Source organism: Fukomys damarensis, unplaced genomic scaffold (genome assembly GCF_012274545.1).
Source record: "Fukomys damarensis isolate Sample0158 unplaced genomic scaffold, DMR_v1.0_HiC HiC_scaffold_23, whole genome shotgun sequence".
Classification (NCBI taxonomy): Eukaryota; Metazoa; Chordata; class Mammalia; order Rodentia; family Bathyergidae; genus Fukomys; species Fukomys damarensis.
Window position 1 is genome coordinate 64,111,228 of NW_022900935.1, and position 16,042 is coordinate 64,127,269.

Below are 16,042 nucleotides of genomic sequence, written 5' to 3' on the forward strand. Positions count from 1 at the left end.
GCAGCGAGTGGCAGGCTGGCTGGCTGCCCTGGCAGCGTGCCTGGCTGCTAGTTTGACTAGGTGCCAGCTGGCTCCTGCATGCCAGGGCCTGTTCCTCAGCCGTGTGTGTTCAGTAGGGCAGGGGGCAAGGCGGGCGGGGGGCACGCGACATGGCCAGTGTGAGGGCTGGGCTGCGTGGTGGGCTGCCTGGGCGGTCAGATCTGAGGCCTGGCCTCATCCTTGTCCCGACTGCCTTCCCTGCGCCTGGGATAGCAGAGAGGCCTCTCAGCTGGAGACAAAGCCGGCTCCCCACCCTGGCCCCGCCCTAGGGGCTTCTGTGTCAAGGCAAGGAGCCCAAGGTGGGCTGGCAGGCCAGACCCCAGGTCGGAGTAACCCGGGGTCCCCCGCCTTGAGCAGGGCCTCCTAGCTGGCTAGAAAGCCCCCCCTCCTCACCATCTGCAGGGCAGCTGCTAGAGCAGGGCCAGGGCTTCCTCTGTCCCTGAACAGCTGGGGGTACAGGGAGGCACCCCAGAGCCGGAGGAGCCGCCCCAGAACATCTGGCCTGGGGCACAGCCTGTTGTTCCACCGCAGGCCTCCTGACCAATGGGCTTCGCCAGTAGTGAAGCTTCAGGGCTGAGGGTGGGCTGGGCAGCGGAACTGGGGGTACAGCGGGGAGCCACTGTCCGGCCAGCCTGTCCTGGGTGGGTCAGCGCGGATGTGGGCGCAGCACAGCTGGGCCTATTGTCAGTGAGCCTGGCCCTCTCCCACCCCGCCCCCAGCTGCCTGGCCAGGACCACCCACAGGGCCATGAAAGGGGTTCTGTTCCTGGGGGGACTGGAGTTGTAGAGCTCCCACGGCCAGGCTCCTTGTGGTCTCTTGTGCCACCTGGAGGGGAAACCATGGGCACATGTGCCAGCACTGGCTGTCCGCCTGGCTGGCCTCTTTGTCAGACTAGCCCTGCCCCAGGGGTCACTTCTCCATGGGGCCTGGCCAGGATCCAGTGGGGGCAGGGCTGCCCACAACAGCGACCACAAGTAACCACAGCCTCTTGCGTACTGCCAGCTGCCCCATAGGTCCCCTCTGTCCCCTACAAGGCCTTAAAACTTGTAAGAGATTCAGGGACCTGTCAGAGAGGGACAGAGGTCTCACTCGGTGCCCGTTGCCTCAAAGGGCTAGAGGCTCTGGTGGCCCTTCAGCACCGTGCCCTGGAATTGCCAGCTCTAGCAACTGCCCCCGCTTCTGCCCCCCTTCTCCAGGCCCAGAAGCTACCACCCTCTCTTGCACCTATTTCCTAGGTGACAGAGATGCCCCCTCAACCTGCCCAGGGGGCCTTGGCCTCCTCTCCCTGGTTCTTCCCTTACTGCTCCCTCGCTGCAGGCCCCCGTGTGATGTGGTCCTGTCTGTCTGTGTGGTCCTAGAGCCAGGGGTTGGCCAGACTCTGATTGGAGGCTGCTGTGGGCCCAGAAGGCTTGCACATGGCAACTGTGGGTCCCGGCGCTGCAGTGGACAAGGCCATGGGCCCTGCCCTGCCAGAGCAGATACCCATAGAAGGTCTTCACAGTCCAAGAGCTGCATCTGCCTCCAGTCCACATGTGCGGCTGCCGGGCTTTGAGCCTCAGTTTTCCCATCTGTAGATCACACTTAACAGGACAGCTATTGGGATGCAGGGGAAACCGGATGAGTGCTGCAGGCTGGGCAGAGACCTGCTCCTTCTCTCTCGTGTCCTGTGGCGCTATATGTGCTAGGGTGGCCCTTAGGGCGGAGTCCTGGAGTCTGACAGGAGCAGAGCACAGTGCCTCCATGTGCCCAGGGTGTGCCTCCAGAGGGAGCGGGAGGAAAGGAGTGGAGACTGCCCTCTGGATGTCCGTGAAGAGTGTAGAGGTCCTGCCCAGGTTACTTCTGGCCACAAGCTCAGAGGATTCTCAGTTGCCTTCTCTAGCCTGAAACCTGCAGCAGGCTGGACCCCAGGCCACCCCAACCCACACAACCTGTAGCCATCCTGGAGCTGGGGACTGTCCAGGGCTCACCAGCACCCTCTTTATTCCCGAGGTACCTGTGGGAGCCTGGCTCCTCTACCTGTTCTTAGCTGCTGCTCTTGCGGTAGGGACAGGTGGAGCCTGCCAGGCCCTAAACTTGGGGCAGCTGTGCATCAGCATGTAAGCATAGCGCACCTGACCCGGCACCTCGCAGGCCTTCGGACCTCAGGTTTCGCCACCACCAGAATCCAGGAGTTGGTGTCAGTCCTGGAGGCAGGACTTGGAAGTCGTTGGACCGCCTGGGTGGAGGGGCTTATGGACAGAAACGGAGGTGTCTGGCAGGGAAAATTTGGGGAGGGGGCTGTGGCAGTTACTCCCTTCAGGCACTAAAGCAAGGGATGGCAAGTGTCCTCCAAACATACTGCCATGGTATTGCCTGTACCCAGTGCCGGCGTCACTGGTCAGCTGTGCTGCCTGGAACACAGCCTCAGACGCTCCTTAACCAGCGCTCCTGGTGCGGGCTGTCACCTGGGAAATGGCCAGCGCCGAGTTAGTGTTGAATGTCAGCACGTGTAACAGATGCCACATGGCAGGAAGGTGCCAGGACACACAGAAAGCAGGGACCTTTCCCCGGCCTGTTCCTAGAAGGTCTCAAGAGAGAGCTGAGCAGCAGCCACCATGTCCACTACTCCTCCTGGATGGGCGAGAGCCCCCTCCCCAGCGGCCTGGTCCTCCCTCCGACCATTGCCCTCTCCGGTCCCCTCCTGCTTCATTGTAAGCCTGAGCCGCTTCTCCTCTGGGCCACTGAAGTTCCAGGATTGAGCTCAGGTCTCTGGGCACTGGTGGCAGTAGACAGGGCAGAAAGGATGGGATGTCCTCAGATCTCCACAGCCTTCTCCAAGGCCTGTCCCCAAGTCAGCTGGGGGCTTTGAGGCAGTGGGTGGCCTCAAGTTTGTCACCTATCTTTTGAGACGATCATAGTGCCTTAAGCTCAAGGTGGGCTGAGACCCTGGGGTAAGGAGGTGCCCCCAGCAGGGATGTGGGTTGGAGTACCCCAGCCTGAGGGAGTGCAGCCACCCCCTGGCCCTAACCCTGACCCTGTCCAGAGGGTCCTCTCTCCACTGTCCTGGGGTATTCCCTAGAATTTGCCACCCCCAGTCTCCTTGGCAGTGGCTTCTTCAAGGAGCCCGTGCCTCCCCTCAGCAGCCACACCAGCTCTGGCCCCTGGTTCTGGTCTCACAGCAGCTGCTCTGATTCATATTTTATATTCTTCAGTTCAGAGAGTACAGTCTTGTTGGGAAAGAAAAGGGCCTTTCTGTTGCTGGGTGGGGAGGACCTCCTCCCCCACGCCAGCCCCCACCCCTGCTTTCCCTCTTCCTGTCCTGCACCCCTTCCTCCACCCCTGGTTCCCCATCTGGGGCCTCAGAGGCAGGGACCTGGAGCAGGCTGGAGAGGAGCTGGCCAGGCCTTTGGGCTGGGTCCCCAGGGGATTTCTGCCCCCGCTCGCTGGGCTGGACACCTCCAGTTCAACTCAGAAGTGGAGGGACACCAAGGCCGTCCACCCTCACGCTGCCCCAGAGGGCAGCAGGCCGGAAGGATCCCGCTCCTCAGCTGGTTGAGCTTAGCCCCTGCTGCCCCTGAGCGTGGGGGAGGCCCTGGCCTCTTGAGAGACACAAAGGTGTGGGGGTCCTCACTGCTTAGCCTGGGAAACGGAGTCTGGGAAGGAGGAATTTACAGACTTCTGTTTACAAAAACGAGGCCCGTAAAATATTTAACAGCAGCCAATTACAGGGGGACAGCTGTGGTGGTTTAACCAGCCCCCTAGGCCTTGCCCGTTCTCTTCGGCTTTTGTCAAGTCTTCCAGGAGCTGAGTTGAATCTGGCCGACATCTGCTGCTGATGCGCCCCGCATGCCAGGCCAGTTGGCCCAGGGCTCCGGCCTCAGCCTGTTCCTGTTCCTCCGCAGGAGGGGTCGGCAGGGAGGGCAGGTGTAGCACGCTCCCCAGGGTGAGCCCTCCCCAGGGACCAGGTTGGCTCCACAGGCAGCTTCTCAAGCCGCAGGGCAGCCTCCTCCAGACTCAGGTGAGGGCCAGGGCTCTGCAGGGGACGGAGTCCACAGCTTCTCTTGGACCTGCTGAACCAAAGAAGGTTCCATGGTGTCATCGGGGCCTGAGCAATGATGGCCTGCTGCTGCCAGGGGGCCACTGGGAGTCCTGGAGTGTCCTCATCTGCCATCTGAAAGTGCTACGAGATCTGCTCTTGAACCCTCATCCTCCACCTCCAAGCTAGGTCCTGAGACTGTCCCTCAGCCCCTTACCTGGCCCCGCTGCCCTGGCCTCAGCCTACAGATGGCTGCCTCTGCCCCCTGGTGCTCAGGGTGGGCACCAAGCCTGCAGCCCCCATGCACCCACAGGGGCCCCAGCACTGAGGTGACCAACCCCAGGCCTGAGACAGCATGGAGACAGAGGTGGGCCTGGGGATCTGACCCGTCGTCTGTATCTGCTTCTTCAGCACTTGATTTCCAAAAAGGTGTTCCTCAGAATACATGCCTTGGAACACTCGGCCCATGCATTGTTAGAAAGAGTCCCACTAAGACAGCACAGGGATCCCTGAGAAAAGAAGTTTGGGGAACAGAGTAAGCCAAGGTGGCATAAAGCTGTCTGTTGTGAGACCTGTCTGTGACGTCCCTGTGACACTCAAGAGACAGTCCTGGTATCTGGTTCCCTGGCATGTAGCTCAGGACACCCTTTTATCAGGTGACACCTATGACAGGTGCCCAGACAGGCCCTTGGGAGGCCTCCCTGCCTGACCTGCTGTCCCCCAGGCCCTCTTCCCTCCTGTCCCTGTACTCTGGAGAGACCCTGGGGATTCCTGCTGCTTATTACCACCCAGAGCAGCCTGAGAAGTGAGACAGAGTCAGGAAGCTCTCAGGAGAGTAGCAGAGTCCCCGAGAAAGACTCCCCTGGGGCCTAACCCTTGTAGAGCGAGGCAGAGATCCTGCCCTGCCCAGCCCAGCTGGTTCTGGTTTATTCTGTAGAATGACAAGGGGCAGCCTACCAGGGTGTCACCAAGTAGGTGCTCCAGGCATCCTGGTTCAGACATTTGTCCCTTAAAGACAGAAGGGTAGAAGGCAGCCTCCTAGGCCCCATGTGCCCATGACCCCCACATCCCACCTCCTCAGTCCACGCTGACGAAGCCAGGAAGTGGACAGCATCCCAAGCCATAGGCAAATGCCTAGGCTTTGAGGGCATGCAGTCCAGTGGCTGGACAGACCTCAGCTCAGCCCAGCTCCCCCTCAGGAAGCCACCTGCCCATCTAACAGACAGCATCAGAGTCTGGCCAGAAAGGACAGACTCCAACTCCAAGTGGCTGGGCTGTGGATGGGGAGCTGGGTGGGCATAAGTCTGGCAGTGCCAGTGGCCTAGTAGGTTCCTGTCCCTTGCCAGACCTTGTGAAGAAGGACCAGTCCCAAAAAGCCACATTTCTGGTAACTGGTGGTGAATTGGCACCTAGACTGGTATTCAGTCCTGCCTGTCCTGCAAGCTAGGACTCATGGGAGTCCCAGGTGAACAGGGCTCCAGGGCCAACAGTGGGACCAGCTCAAACTCGCAGATAGCATCCCTGTGCTGCGCAAGTGACCCCTCAAAACCATGGCTGCCTTGGAGGAACGAACACTCATCTCCTAGAGGGAGCCCTCCGGGTATGAGCCGAAATCACTAGGTAAAGACTAGAGGCTGTGTTCTCATGCGAGGGCTTCTGGGGCCAATGCTGCCACTCCAGGGACCGGCTTGGGACCAGCTGTACTGCAGATGGCAGAGCGTGAAGAGGCCAGGCCTCCGGCCTAGGTGGAGGGCTCTGTCGGCAGTGACACCTGTGGCTTCTAGCCGACAGGAGCCTGTGGCTCCCCGGAGGCCCAGCCTGGTATGGGTCACCTGGACCAGCTCCGCACAGCTTCACTGTCCTGGGACTCCCTCCCTCCTGGTGCACAGTGGTGCAGGTGGGAGCCAGGCTCTGGCCCTGCCTGGGAGCTCTCGGGATGTCTGCCTGCAGCGCCCTCCTCTCAGAACACTTCCCTGAGCTCCTTTGTGTCCTGCCTGGCAGTGTGCGAAACTGGGAGGGAATCAGAGGCACCCTCCTCCAGCCTCCCCTCTTCCCAGCCCATAAGCAATTCAATTTGTGCCGCACCAGAGGGATGGTATTAGTCGAGTCAGAGTTAATGTGATGTATTGATGGGTTGATTTCCCACCGGTGGGCTGCACGCCGGGCTCTGCAGGGTGCCGCTCCCAGACCGCCCACCAGCTTCTTGTCTTCCCTGGGATCAGGGCAGTTTGGGCCAGGGGGCCAGGACCTAATGCCACAGTGCCACAGCCAGTGCCTTTGCTTCTCTAGCTCCAGCGTACCCCAGATTTTCGGGGAGTCTGGCATCCACTTTCCTACCCGTGAGCCACTTGGATCACCATGGAAACAGTAATGTTCTCTGCGGACAGCATCGTTTCTATGGAACCCAAAAAGGCAAGTGCCACATAGGGCCTTGTGTGGGGTGCAGGGGTTAGCAGGACGGGAGCCTATAGGGCACAGGTGAAGGCAGCCAGCCTGGCAGGCTTTGTCCACTAGGTCTCGAGCCCAGCTGCCCCTAAAACACAGCCTTGCTATATCTCCAGCTCTTGGAGCTGGTGTCCATGCCTTCCTTCTGGCCTTGCCTTGTACCCCCACAGTTCAGGGGCCCAGAGACGGCGCTCAGAAGGAATGTGCCAGGAGGGAGTCTCATAAGCCTGCACACCCATGCTTCAGCCTGGGTGAGACCCAGGCTCCAGGAATGCAGCCCCCTGCCACCGAGTCTGGCATGCAGGGGACAGAGCAGTGTCCTGTGGATGGGGGAAACACTTGTCCCACTAGCAGCAGGGTCCCCAGAGAAGGGACACAGACTTTGGGTCTTTGCTGAGAAACAGCCAGTGGATCCCTGGGAGAGGGTCCTGGTATGGGCACAGCCTGGGCATCAGAAAGCTGCAGGGGTGACCTGACCAGGGGTCAGAAGCCTTGGTCCCTATCTAACAAGTTAAGTTTTTTCCTAGGGTTAAGGGGACCCCTCATTTGGGTTTTAGAATGTGCTCCTCAGGGTGGTGCCCAGAGGCTGGGCAGGCATTGAATTAGTGACCACGTTTCAGGTAAACCCAGACATTATGTCCTATGGGGCTGGAATCAACACCTATAATCCCAGTATGTCAGGAGGCCAGGAGAGGAGGGTGGTAAGTTGAACCCAGCCTGCTGGGTTCAAATCCAATACTGGAAGAAGAAGAAGAGAAAAAAAAAAAAGAAAAACAAACAAGATTGGTGCAGGTCTTTGTGGGACGGACCAGGGAGCTCCAGAGCCCACTGCACATTTCCACTGATCCTGAACCAGACTGGATGGTCCCAGCAAACCCACCCTGCTCCCCAGGTTCTGCTGCCTGGGGAACAGCCTGCCTCCCTTGGGCCCCAGGGGATCCCCCTCAATCTCCCAGGCAGCCTGGCAGGCACGTGCAGCTGTTTTGACAGCATTTGTCAGGGGTGGGCAGGTGGCTGATCCCAGCCCCAGAAACCTGACCCCTAAACTGGGGCCGGGACTCCCTCCCGGGCAGTGTGGGCCGGCTGGTGTCCTGGCGAGCTGGCTGGGCCTCTCTGGCTGGGCCTCTGGGCTTTCACAATATTGTGGTGGAGCCTCATCCAAGAACATTATTTGGTTTTGGAAGTTGAGCTAATTAGGTTTCTCCTGGGCTACCCTTTTCCGCCCCTCTCCCCCTCCTTTCTAATTAGCAGGAAATTGACAAGGAATTTACATGACTGAGGACAGTTTTACAAGTTCCAAACATTTCTTTTGTGTCCCCCTTGTCTGCTCTCTGGGCCTCACCCTGCTGCCTGCCCACCCACCTGGGTGAGAGGAGGAGTAGCCCCCAGGATCCCTGAGAGGCATTGACCTGGCAGGATAGTGGCCCTGGTGTCCACCAGGGCTGGCCTAGAAAGCAGAGAGCAGACTCTTCTGGGGGCAGAAAGGTTTACCCAAGTGCAGCCCACCCGGCTGCAGGCAGTCCTTGGAGTTGGGTGCCCCCACGGTGCCCAGGATTCAGTCCCACTGCTGTCCTCCCAGGAACATCTGCCTTCCTGTTTTATATTTTTGTAACCTATCCTTGCCCCCCGCATATGAGACACCTAGTTAGGTTGTTGAGGGACTAGGTGGCCTCGGGTGCCAGGCCTCCACACCCAGCCCTTGGCCATCCGCAGCACCACCGGGTCCCCAGGCTTCAGGGCTCTCTGCAGTCCCCGAACACCTGGCCAGCAAGGTCTGAGGTGGTGCATGTGGGCAGCGCCCTGCCTTTGCAGTTCTCGTGTGCTCCCCCAAAGAGGAGCTCCCCAAGAAGGTGTTCTGTCCCACACCTCACCTTCTGAAAATCTTCTGGGACCCTGGACCCCCAAGACCTAGTGAGAGAGGCCTTTGTGGACTTGGAGTTCTGAGACTATAGCGTGGTGTGTGGGGATAGCAATTAAGGGGGAGGAACTTCACTTTAGGGAGTAGAAGAGTTCTGGTGGTAGATGGTGGTGATGGTGGTGCCTCGTTGTGAATGTGGCTTAGTGCTGTTAAACCATGTGTTTAAAATGGTTCGTCTTGTTATATGTATTTATGCAGTATTTTTAAAATGAAACAAAACCAGGTGTGGTGGTACCCCCCTGTAAGGCCAGCACTAGGGAAGCTGGGGCAAGAGGATCTCAAGTTTGAGGGCAACCTGGGCTACCATAGTGAGTTCAAAGCTAGCCTGGACTACACAGGGAGGCCCTGTCTCCAAAACACCCAGAAATAAACCCTTCCCTAGACAGTAGGCGTAGCGGGGGTTGGGCAGGTACCTGCAGCCAGTGTCTTGGGAGTCTGAGGCGCGCCCCCCCCCCCCGGCTTCTTATTGACTTCGGCTCTTTGGGCCCACAGATAACTTCTACCTGCGTAACCTGCCCCCCCAGCCCACGCTCCTGCCTGCCAACCACAACTTCCCTGGTGTGGCCCGGACTGCGCCTGCTCACCCCATCGGCTCCTGCAGCCGAGACCGGGGTGAGGCTGGCCCCTCTCAGAAAGGCCCCAAGGAGTTTGACAGCTTCCTCATGGGCAAAGAAATGGGCAAAGAGAAGGCCAGCAAGGTGGCAGAAGGCAGGGAGCGACCGGCAGCAGAGGAGGACAGCAGCAAGGAGCGGCACAAGCTGGTGCCCTTGCCAGCTGATGGGCCCTGCAAAGAGGGTGGCCCAGCGCCCCGGGGCTCCTGCGAAGGCCGCCCCAAACACCCCACCTCCTGCCTCCTCAACGCCAAGGTGCTCAATGGTGACTTGGGCAAGGTCCCACTGGCCAGCTGCACGGGGGGTGTGCTGGGCCGGCCTGGCGCCAGCGTGGCAGCCTCTGGACGCTGCGCCAAGGAGCCAGTGGGCCATACAGAGCCCGGGCCAGCCTTCAGTGAGTGCCTGGAGCGGCGGCAGATGTTACACCACGCGGTGTCCTACTCAGTGCCATCTGGCCTGCCCACTGGGCCACCCCCACCCCTCAGCACGGCCTCTGGCTCCTTCCCCTGCCTGCAGCTGCATGCGGGCCCAGATGGGCTCTGCCCACTGCAAGACAAGGTCCCCCGAGACCTCAAGGCCAGCAGGCCCACCTTCGTGCCTTCTGTGGGACACCTGGCCGACAAGAGCCGCCCCTTCCAGGCAGCTGAGGCCTGTGCTGTGACAGGGGAGGGTAAGGACCGACATCTGGACGGGGCCATGGCCCCTGACCACGTTGTGCCCTATGGAGTCTCCTATGCCCACCTGAAGGCCGAGGGCAAGGTTGAGCGGCGGCCTGGAGGCTTTGAGGCAGCCCTGAACCCCCGATTAAAGGGCCTGGAGTATCTCAGCACTGGCCCCGAGGCTCCCTTTCCTGGACTCCCCAAAGCCAGTCTAGATAAAAGCAGCTACTTCGAGTTGCCTGCTCCTTCCCAGGACTGTGCTCGGCCCCCTCACCAGGACCCACTAGGCGGAAAGGCTCCCCAGGCCTGCTGCACTTTAGACAAAGCTGTCAACAAGGAGGCTCCCACTGGTGCCCCCGGGGGCCAGAAGGTGGCCCGGATCCGGCATCAGCAACACTTGGTGGCCCCGGAAGTTGATCCGGGAGGCAGCGGGGCTGAGGCCAAGCGCAAGTCCCTGGAGCTGGCATCTCTGGGTTATGGCGGGCCCCACCTCCCTCCCTGGAGCATCCAGGCAGGCCAGGCCAACACCATGGCCATCAGTGAGGAGCGCAAGGGCAGTGCCTACCTGGACCCCTTTGGCAGTGGCCTGCAACAGGCAGCTCTCCTGCCCCAGGAACTGCCTACCCCACCAGATGAGGTCTCCGCCATGAAGAACCTACTTAAATACAGCAACCAGGCCCTTGTGGTGGGCCAGAAGGCTCCCTTCGTGGGTCTGGGTGGTCTCAAAGCCAGCTGTGTCCAACAGGAAGTGAAGTTCCCAGCCTCCAAGGGCCCAGGCTCCGTAGAGAGACCTGACTGTGCCCGCAGCCGGGAGCATGACACCCCACATGGAGATGGGGAGGTGCGCCAACCACCTGTGGGCATTGCAGTGGCCTTGGCCCGGCAGAAAGACACAGTGAGCCGGCCCGAGACAACCTACAGCACCAACAGTGGGCGGCAGGGCCGGGCAGCCACCGCCTTCAAAGGTATGGCCCCTCGTGGGCAGGAGCGCGGGGTGATGTCCAGGGTGCCCAGGGCCAGCCTTGCTCTACCCCAGGAGATGGATCGGCTCCCTGCACCTGCCCCAAAAGACCTCCCAGGCCCCAGGGCAGGGAACCCTTCTGTGCGTAGCCCCAGCTCAGGGGGCTTCAGGCTGGCCACAGAGTCACACAGTCTGTCCTCTTGGCCTGCACAGCTGGTGGGGGACCCCGAACCACACACACACTGGACCTGGAGAGCGAGGAAGAAAGGACGCGGCTGTGTGATGACCGCCTGGGGCTGGCCGGCCGTGAGCTACTGCTACAGTAAGAGCCAGCTTTGGCCCAAGGAGGGTTGCTCTGGCTGGGCATTGGGCTCTGTGGCCTGTGATGGGCAGGGCTGCTTGCACACCCTCCCAGGTACCTTTTCAGGAGGCCTCTGCTCTCACACCCTGTGCTGCAGGCCCACTGCTGGGGTCTCCCGAGAGCCCTGGGCTTCCTTTCCCCTCCAGGTTGGTGGCTGTGGGCTGTGGAGAGCAGGGCAGGGTCATCGGGTAGCAGGACTGACTCTGGTGATCTTACAGGGACAACAAAGACCTCGTGGAGTTTGCCCGGATCCATCCCTCAAGTAGCTGCCCCGGAGACCTAGCCCCCCACCTCATGATGCAGGGCAGCCAGCTGGGCGGGGACCCAGCCCCCCACCCCCATCCTGCTCACCCCCCCTGGCTGCCCCGCACCCGCAGCCCCTCCTTGTGGATGGGGGGACATTCCTATGGTCAGTCTCCCAGGGCAGGTGGGTAGACCTGGGCTGTTGGGGTCCTCAGGTCCTCTCCTGGCTGGGGCCCCCAGGAGCAGGAGGCCTGGATGACTGAGGGCAGCTGGCCTGATGCTGTGCCTGTGCTCCCCAGGCCTGGGGCACCCTGCCCTGCACCAGAACCTGCCTCCCGGCTTCCCTGCCTCAGTGCCCGGCTCCATGCCCTCCGTGTTCCCGCTCCCCCAAGATCCTCCCACACAGCTTGTGATCTTGCCCTCGGAGCCCACACCCCACACAGCCCCCCACGCGCTCGGTAAGGGCTTCCCAGGCCTCCATTTGCGCATGGGACTTTAGGCAGTGGGCCCGAGGGGGAGCAGTCTCAAGAGTGGGAGGGTGAGGCGGGAGGCTGGCTAGGGCTTGGAATATGAGGTGGGTCAGCCGGGGACAGGACCAGGGCCGGTTGAGGGGAGGAGGGGGCTGGTGGACAGGAGCACACGGCCCGGATAGGTCCTCTGTCCTTGCTGAGCTGACTGCCCCCGGTCTTGCCTGCAGCTGATGTCATGGACCAGGCCTCACTGTGGCCCCCCATGTATGGGGGCCGGGCGCCGGCCTCCCACATGCAGCACCCTGGCCAGCTCCCTGTGTACTCACGCTCCCAGCTGCTGCGACAGCAAGAGCTGTATGCCCTGCAACAGCAGCAGCAGCAACAGCTGCAGCAGCAACAGCAGCAGCAGCAACAACAGCAACAGCTGCAGCAGCAGCAGCAGCAGCAGCAGCAGCAACAACAGCAGCAGCAGCGGGCTGCCCAGGCCCTGGAGATGCACCGGGCCTCCCAGTTCCAGGTATCCCTAGCCACACCCTGCTGGGGCCAGGGCAGTTCTGTCCCTGCAGGCTCCAGCCTAGCTGGCCCCGGGAGACGCCTGCACGCCTCCCTCCAGGCCATGGGACTCATGGGGGCAGAGGGCCTGCCAGGCTGAGCTTCTCCCCCCACCCCGCAGCGGAAGTCGGAGGACAACCACCTGGAGCTGGAGGAGCCCACCCAGGAAAAGGCCCTGAAGTCCACCCACAAGCCAGTTGCCTTAACCCCCATGGCCAAGGGCGCCCCCTCGCCCATTGCTGCAGGCCCAGTGAAGCTCTCCCCCTGCTGCCACTCACCTGCCCTGAAGCCCCTGGCCAGCTGCCCCACACCGCCACCTCATCCCAGTGCCCCCTGCACTTTATCCGTCTGCCCTGCCAGCAGCCCCGGGCCCAGCTCGAAGTTGCCCAGTGCCGAGGACAAGAGTGGGGAGTGCCGGCGGGCCGGAGCTGACCTCACCACGTTGGAACCAGGTGAGAGTAGGCAGCCGCCAGAGCCAGGCCTTCCACTGCTCCCAGGCAGCAGGCTAAGGAGGAGGGGCTGCCTCTCCTGCCCGGGTCCTCTGCTAGAGTGCAGGGCCTTTCTGTTACCTCCTCTTTCGTCTTTGACCATCTGGTTGACCCGTGGAGAAGCACACAGTGTCCCAGCTGCAGGTGGACTCGGGTGGGGCCATGTTGGCCAGCACTGGGGGCCTGTGAATGAGGTGCAGGTCTGTCCGGGATGGTGGCAAGGCTTCATGGGTGCCAGGCACAGGATCTTTGCTTGGCCATATGCGTGGGGTTCAGCAGAGCTGGACAAGTAGTATCTGGGGCAAGCCACAGGCCTCTGGCCCCAAGAAGGGAAGGGGTGGCCCATGGGGGTCTTGGACGTGCCGCCTACCAGCTCTCAGTAGCCCATGTGAGTCTCACTGAACCCGAGCTTACTCTGGAAACATGGGGCAAACATAAAACCCACCCCAGTTCCACAGCAAGGAGACTGAGCCAACAGAGGTTTCATGTGTGTGTGTTTTAGGTTTTTTTGCCTTAGTTTTTCTTCTCTTTTTACCATTATTATTATTACAGTTAATGAGGCGTAATGCCTCTGACACGCTGCTGGCTTGTTCTGGTTCAGGGAAAACCCTGATTCAGGCATCATGTTTTAAAACCCCCCACTTTGGTTAGCCACACCACACCGCGCCTGAGATGTCCCCTGAGGCCCCCAGCTGCCTGGGGACTGGCTCTGGAGCTTGGCCTCCTGCTGCCCCTAATGTAATGTGTCCCCTGTCCCTACCTCTTTGTTTTGCAGTCTAGAGGGTGGCTAGGCCCCCCAGGTGTGAGTGTAAGGCCACCCCCTGAATATAGTAGGGACTCACTTCCTCCCACTGCTCCCAACCTCTCCTGACAGTCTTCTCCTTTGCAGACCTGCCTCCTGGACACCTGCACCCTATGGCTGGCATGGGCTTCTCCCTGCCCTCAGACGTGCACTCATCTGACCTCTCGGGCCCCAAAACTATGCAAACCGCCGCCACGGGGCCCCAACCTGAGCCTGCAAGGACGTTCCTGCCTGGGGAGCCGCCCCCACATAGCCCTGGGAGCCTGGAGGGGCCTGGGCTGCTCTCAGGGGCCAGGGAGGCCACATCAGACCTTGCTGCCACACCCCACCCTGCCAAGCAGGGACCCCAGGGGAAGGCAGAGGACCCCAGCCCACTTGAGGGGCTGCAAGAACTGCGATTTGGGGCCCTCCTCGAGGGAGGGGTTCCCAAGGCCACTGGACAGGCTCATTCTACTCAGGGAGGGGCACAAGAGGAAAGGACCAGGGAGGAGGGGGCACAGGGGTCCCCTTTGGGGGTTTCCCCCCAAGCCCTGGAGCAGCAAGCAGGGAGCCTGGATGCCCTGGATGAGGACAAGGAAGGTGTGCAGCAGGCCCCAGAAGAGGCCTCACTGCAGGAGGAGCCCCCACTGGAGGAGAACATGAGGGGCTCGGAGGAAGACTGGGGGGCTTCCAGCAGCAGCCACCCACTCAGGGCACTGCCAGGCCTAGATGCCTTGGTGGCCGCCACTATGGACCTAGGGGACCTGCCTAGCATCGACATGCCGGATCCTCAGCCCTCCATAGCCTCTGGGACCCCCAGCGTGGCCCCTCTGCCCCACAGCTCAGGGATTCACGGGATTGCCCTGCTCAGCGAGCTGGCTGACCTGGAGATCCAGCGGCAGAGGAGTGAGCTGGCCACACAAGGTAAGCCCAAGCCCTGGGGCCTTTCTCCCTGGGACGCTGGAGCTGATCCTCTGGCTGGCTCAGGACCTGCCAGCCTGACCAGGGGCCTTTGGCCTTGCTCAGTTGTCCCTGGAGTTGGGGTTTCCAGGGAGAGGATCCTCCACGCATGGCCTTGCTCCCGAGAAACGAGACACCGGTACCCTGAGAAGTTACGGGGTGACTGGTCCTGAGTAGGACCTCGAGACCAGGACTGCGTCTCCAAGGTGATAGACGGACCTCGAGGCAGCACCCATGTGCACCGCCTGCATTTCACAGAGATGTCACTGTGAAGAGGGCCAAGGAGCTCCGGTGCCCTGCTCTGCCTGGACCTGGTGGGGGCTGGCTCTGGAAACATCTGCCTCACCTCCCAGCCTGGGGAGGTGGCCCCTGGCCCCAGGTCTGGGGTTGGAGCCAGAGAATGAGAGACCCAGAGCCCAGCTGCTAGGCTGTGGCCACCCACAGGCCTGTCTCCACGTGGCCAGCCCCACACAATGGGGGACCCCACACGTCTCTCTGGTTCACTAGAAAGATGCCTCTCTCTCCTGCCAGAGCAGCAGCCACCTTCCCTTTGGACCCCAGAGGAGGCACATCCCTGGGCAAGGAGCATCCCCCACTGGGCACTGTGTGCCTGGACACGGGAAGAAAGAACCTAATGGGGCATCAGGGCTCAGCCCCTTGCTTTCCTGTTGCACAGACCACCCTGTGCCTTTGGTGCTCTTTGGAGACTGAAGTGCAGTTTCTTATAAAGTTAACTTTCTTGAAGGCCTCTGTTGCTCCTCTGCTAGGGGCTGCAGGGTGGTCACAGGCTTTCCCTGGTAGAACATGGGTAGGCATCACTGAGCAGAATTGGCAGTGCCAAGGAGGGCCTTCCCTGGGGATGTACCCAGGAGCCTCCCAGAGCCCGCTGCTTCTGGGAGGGACTGTGCAGAGGTGAGCAAGCCTGGGAGCCCCCACTGGTGGCCTTGCTTGGGCCTCCTGGCCACATGTCAGGGTGAGGTGGGGGTGTCGAGCAACCCCATGTGGAGATCCCAGGCAGTGTAAGGGACTGGCTAGGGTGCAGAGTGATGCTAGGCATGTATGGTATGGATGTGGGGGGACCTGATTCTGTTGGAATTCATCCGTTTAGGTCGTAGGGAATGGGCAGCTGCACCTGGCTGAACGGCCAGACGAGGCTGGGGTGTGTGGGGGAGGCAGCGAGCTCACCACCCTCCCCTGGGCACGGCCCCAACTTTGTGGCCACTTTGTCTGTAATGGTTGGATCCACTTCACTCTGTGCCAAGTCAGGATTCACAGGGCAGGGCAGACAGAGAAGAAAGTGCTGATTTGGAGACCTGCGGACATGTGAAACTCCAAAGGGACAGGATCCCTCCAGTCCTGTTGCAGTGTCTGTGAGGCCACCTAGGGGCAACTCATCTGTGCTCCCGAGGAACTCAGGCAGATCACCGTGAGCCCAGACCGCAGACCTGGGCTCTGGTGGCTGAAAAGGTCCCGCAGATAGCCCTGCCCTGTGCTGGCAGATGAGAGGAAGCACCCAGCCCCTCCTCTCAGGATCTGTGG

The 16,042-nt window shown here is 61.1% G+C and overlaps 1 protein-coding gene across 1 annotated transcript in view; it reads left to right on the top strand.

Moving 5' to 3' along the window:
* Bahcc1 (BAH domain and coiled-coil containing 1) overlaps nt 1–16,042 on the top strand; it is a 33,125-nt gene that overhangs the window by 3,042 nt on the left and 14,041 nt on the right. The window contains exons 3-10 of the mRNA XM_033767431.1: nt 6,344–6,466; nt 8,910–10,652; nt 10,862–10,970; nt 11,228–11,436; nt 11,552–11,710; nt 11,950–12,239; nt 12,396–12,726; nt 13,652–14,467. Of these exons, the coding sequence (XP_033623322.1) occupies nt 6,344–6,466; nt 8,910–10,652; nt 10,862–10,970; nt 11,228–11,436; nt 11,552–11,710; nt 11,950–12,239; nt 12,396–12,726; nt 13,652–14,467 (3,780 nt within the window). The remainder of the gene's footprint in view (nt 1–6,343; nt 6,467–8,909; nt 10,653–10,861; nt 10,971–11,227; nt 11,437–11,551; nt 11,711–11,949; nt 12,240–12,395; nt 12,727–13,651; nt 14,468–16,042) is intronic.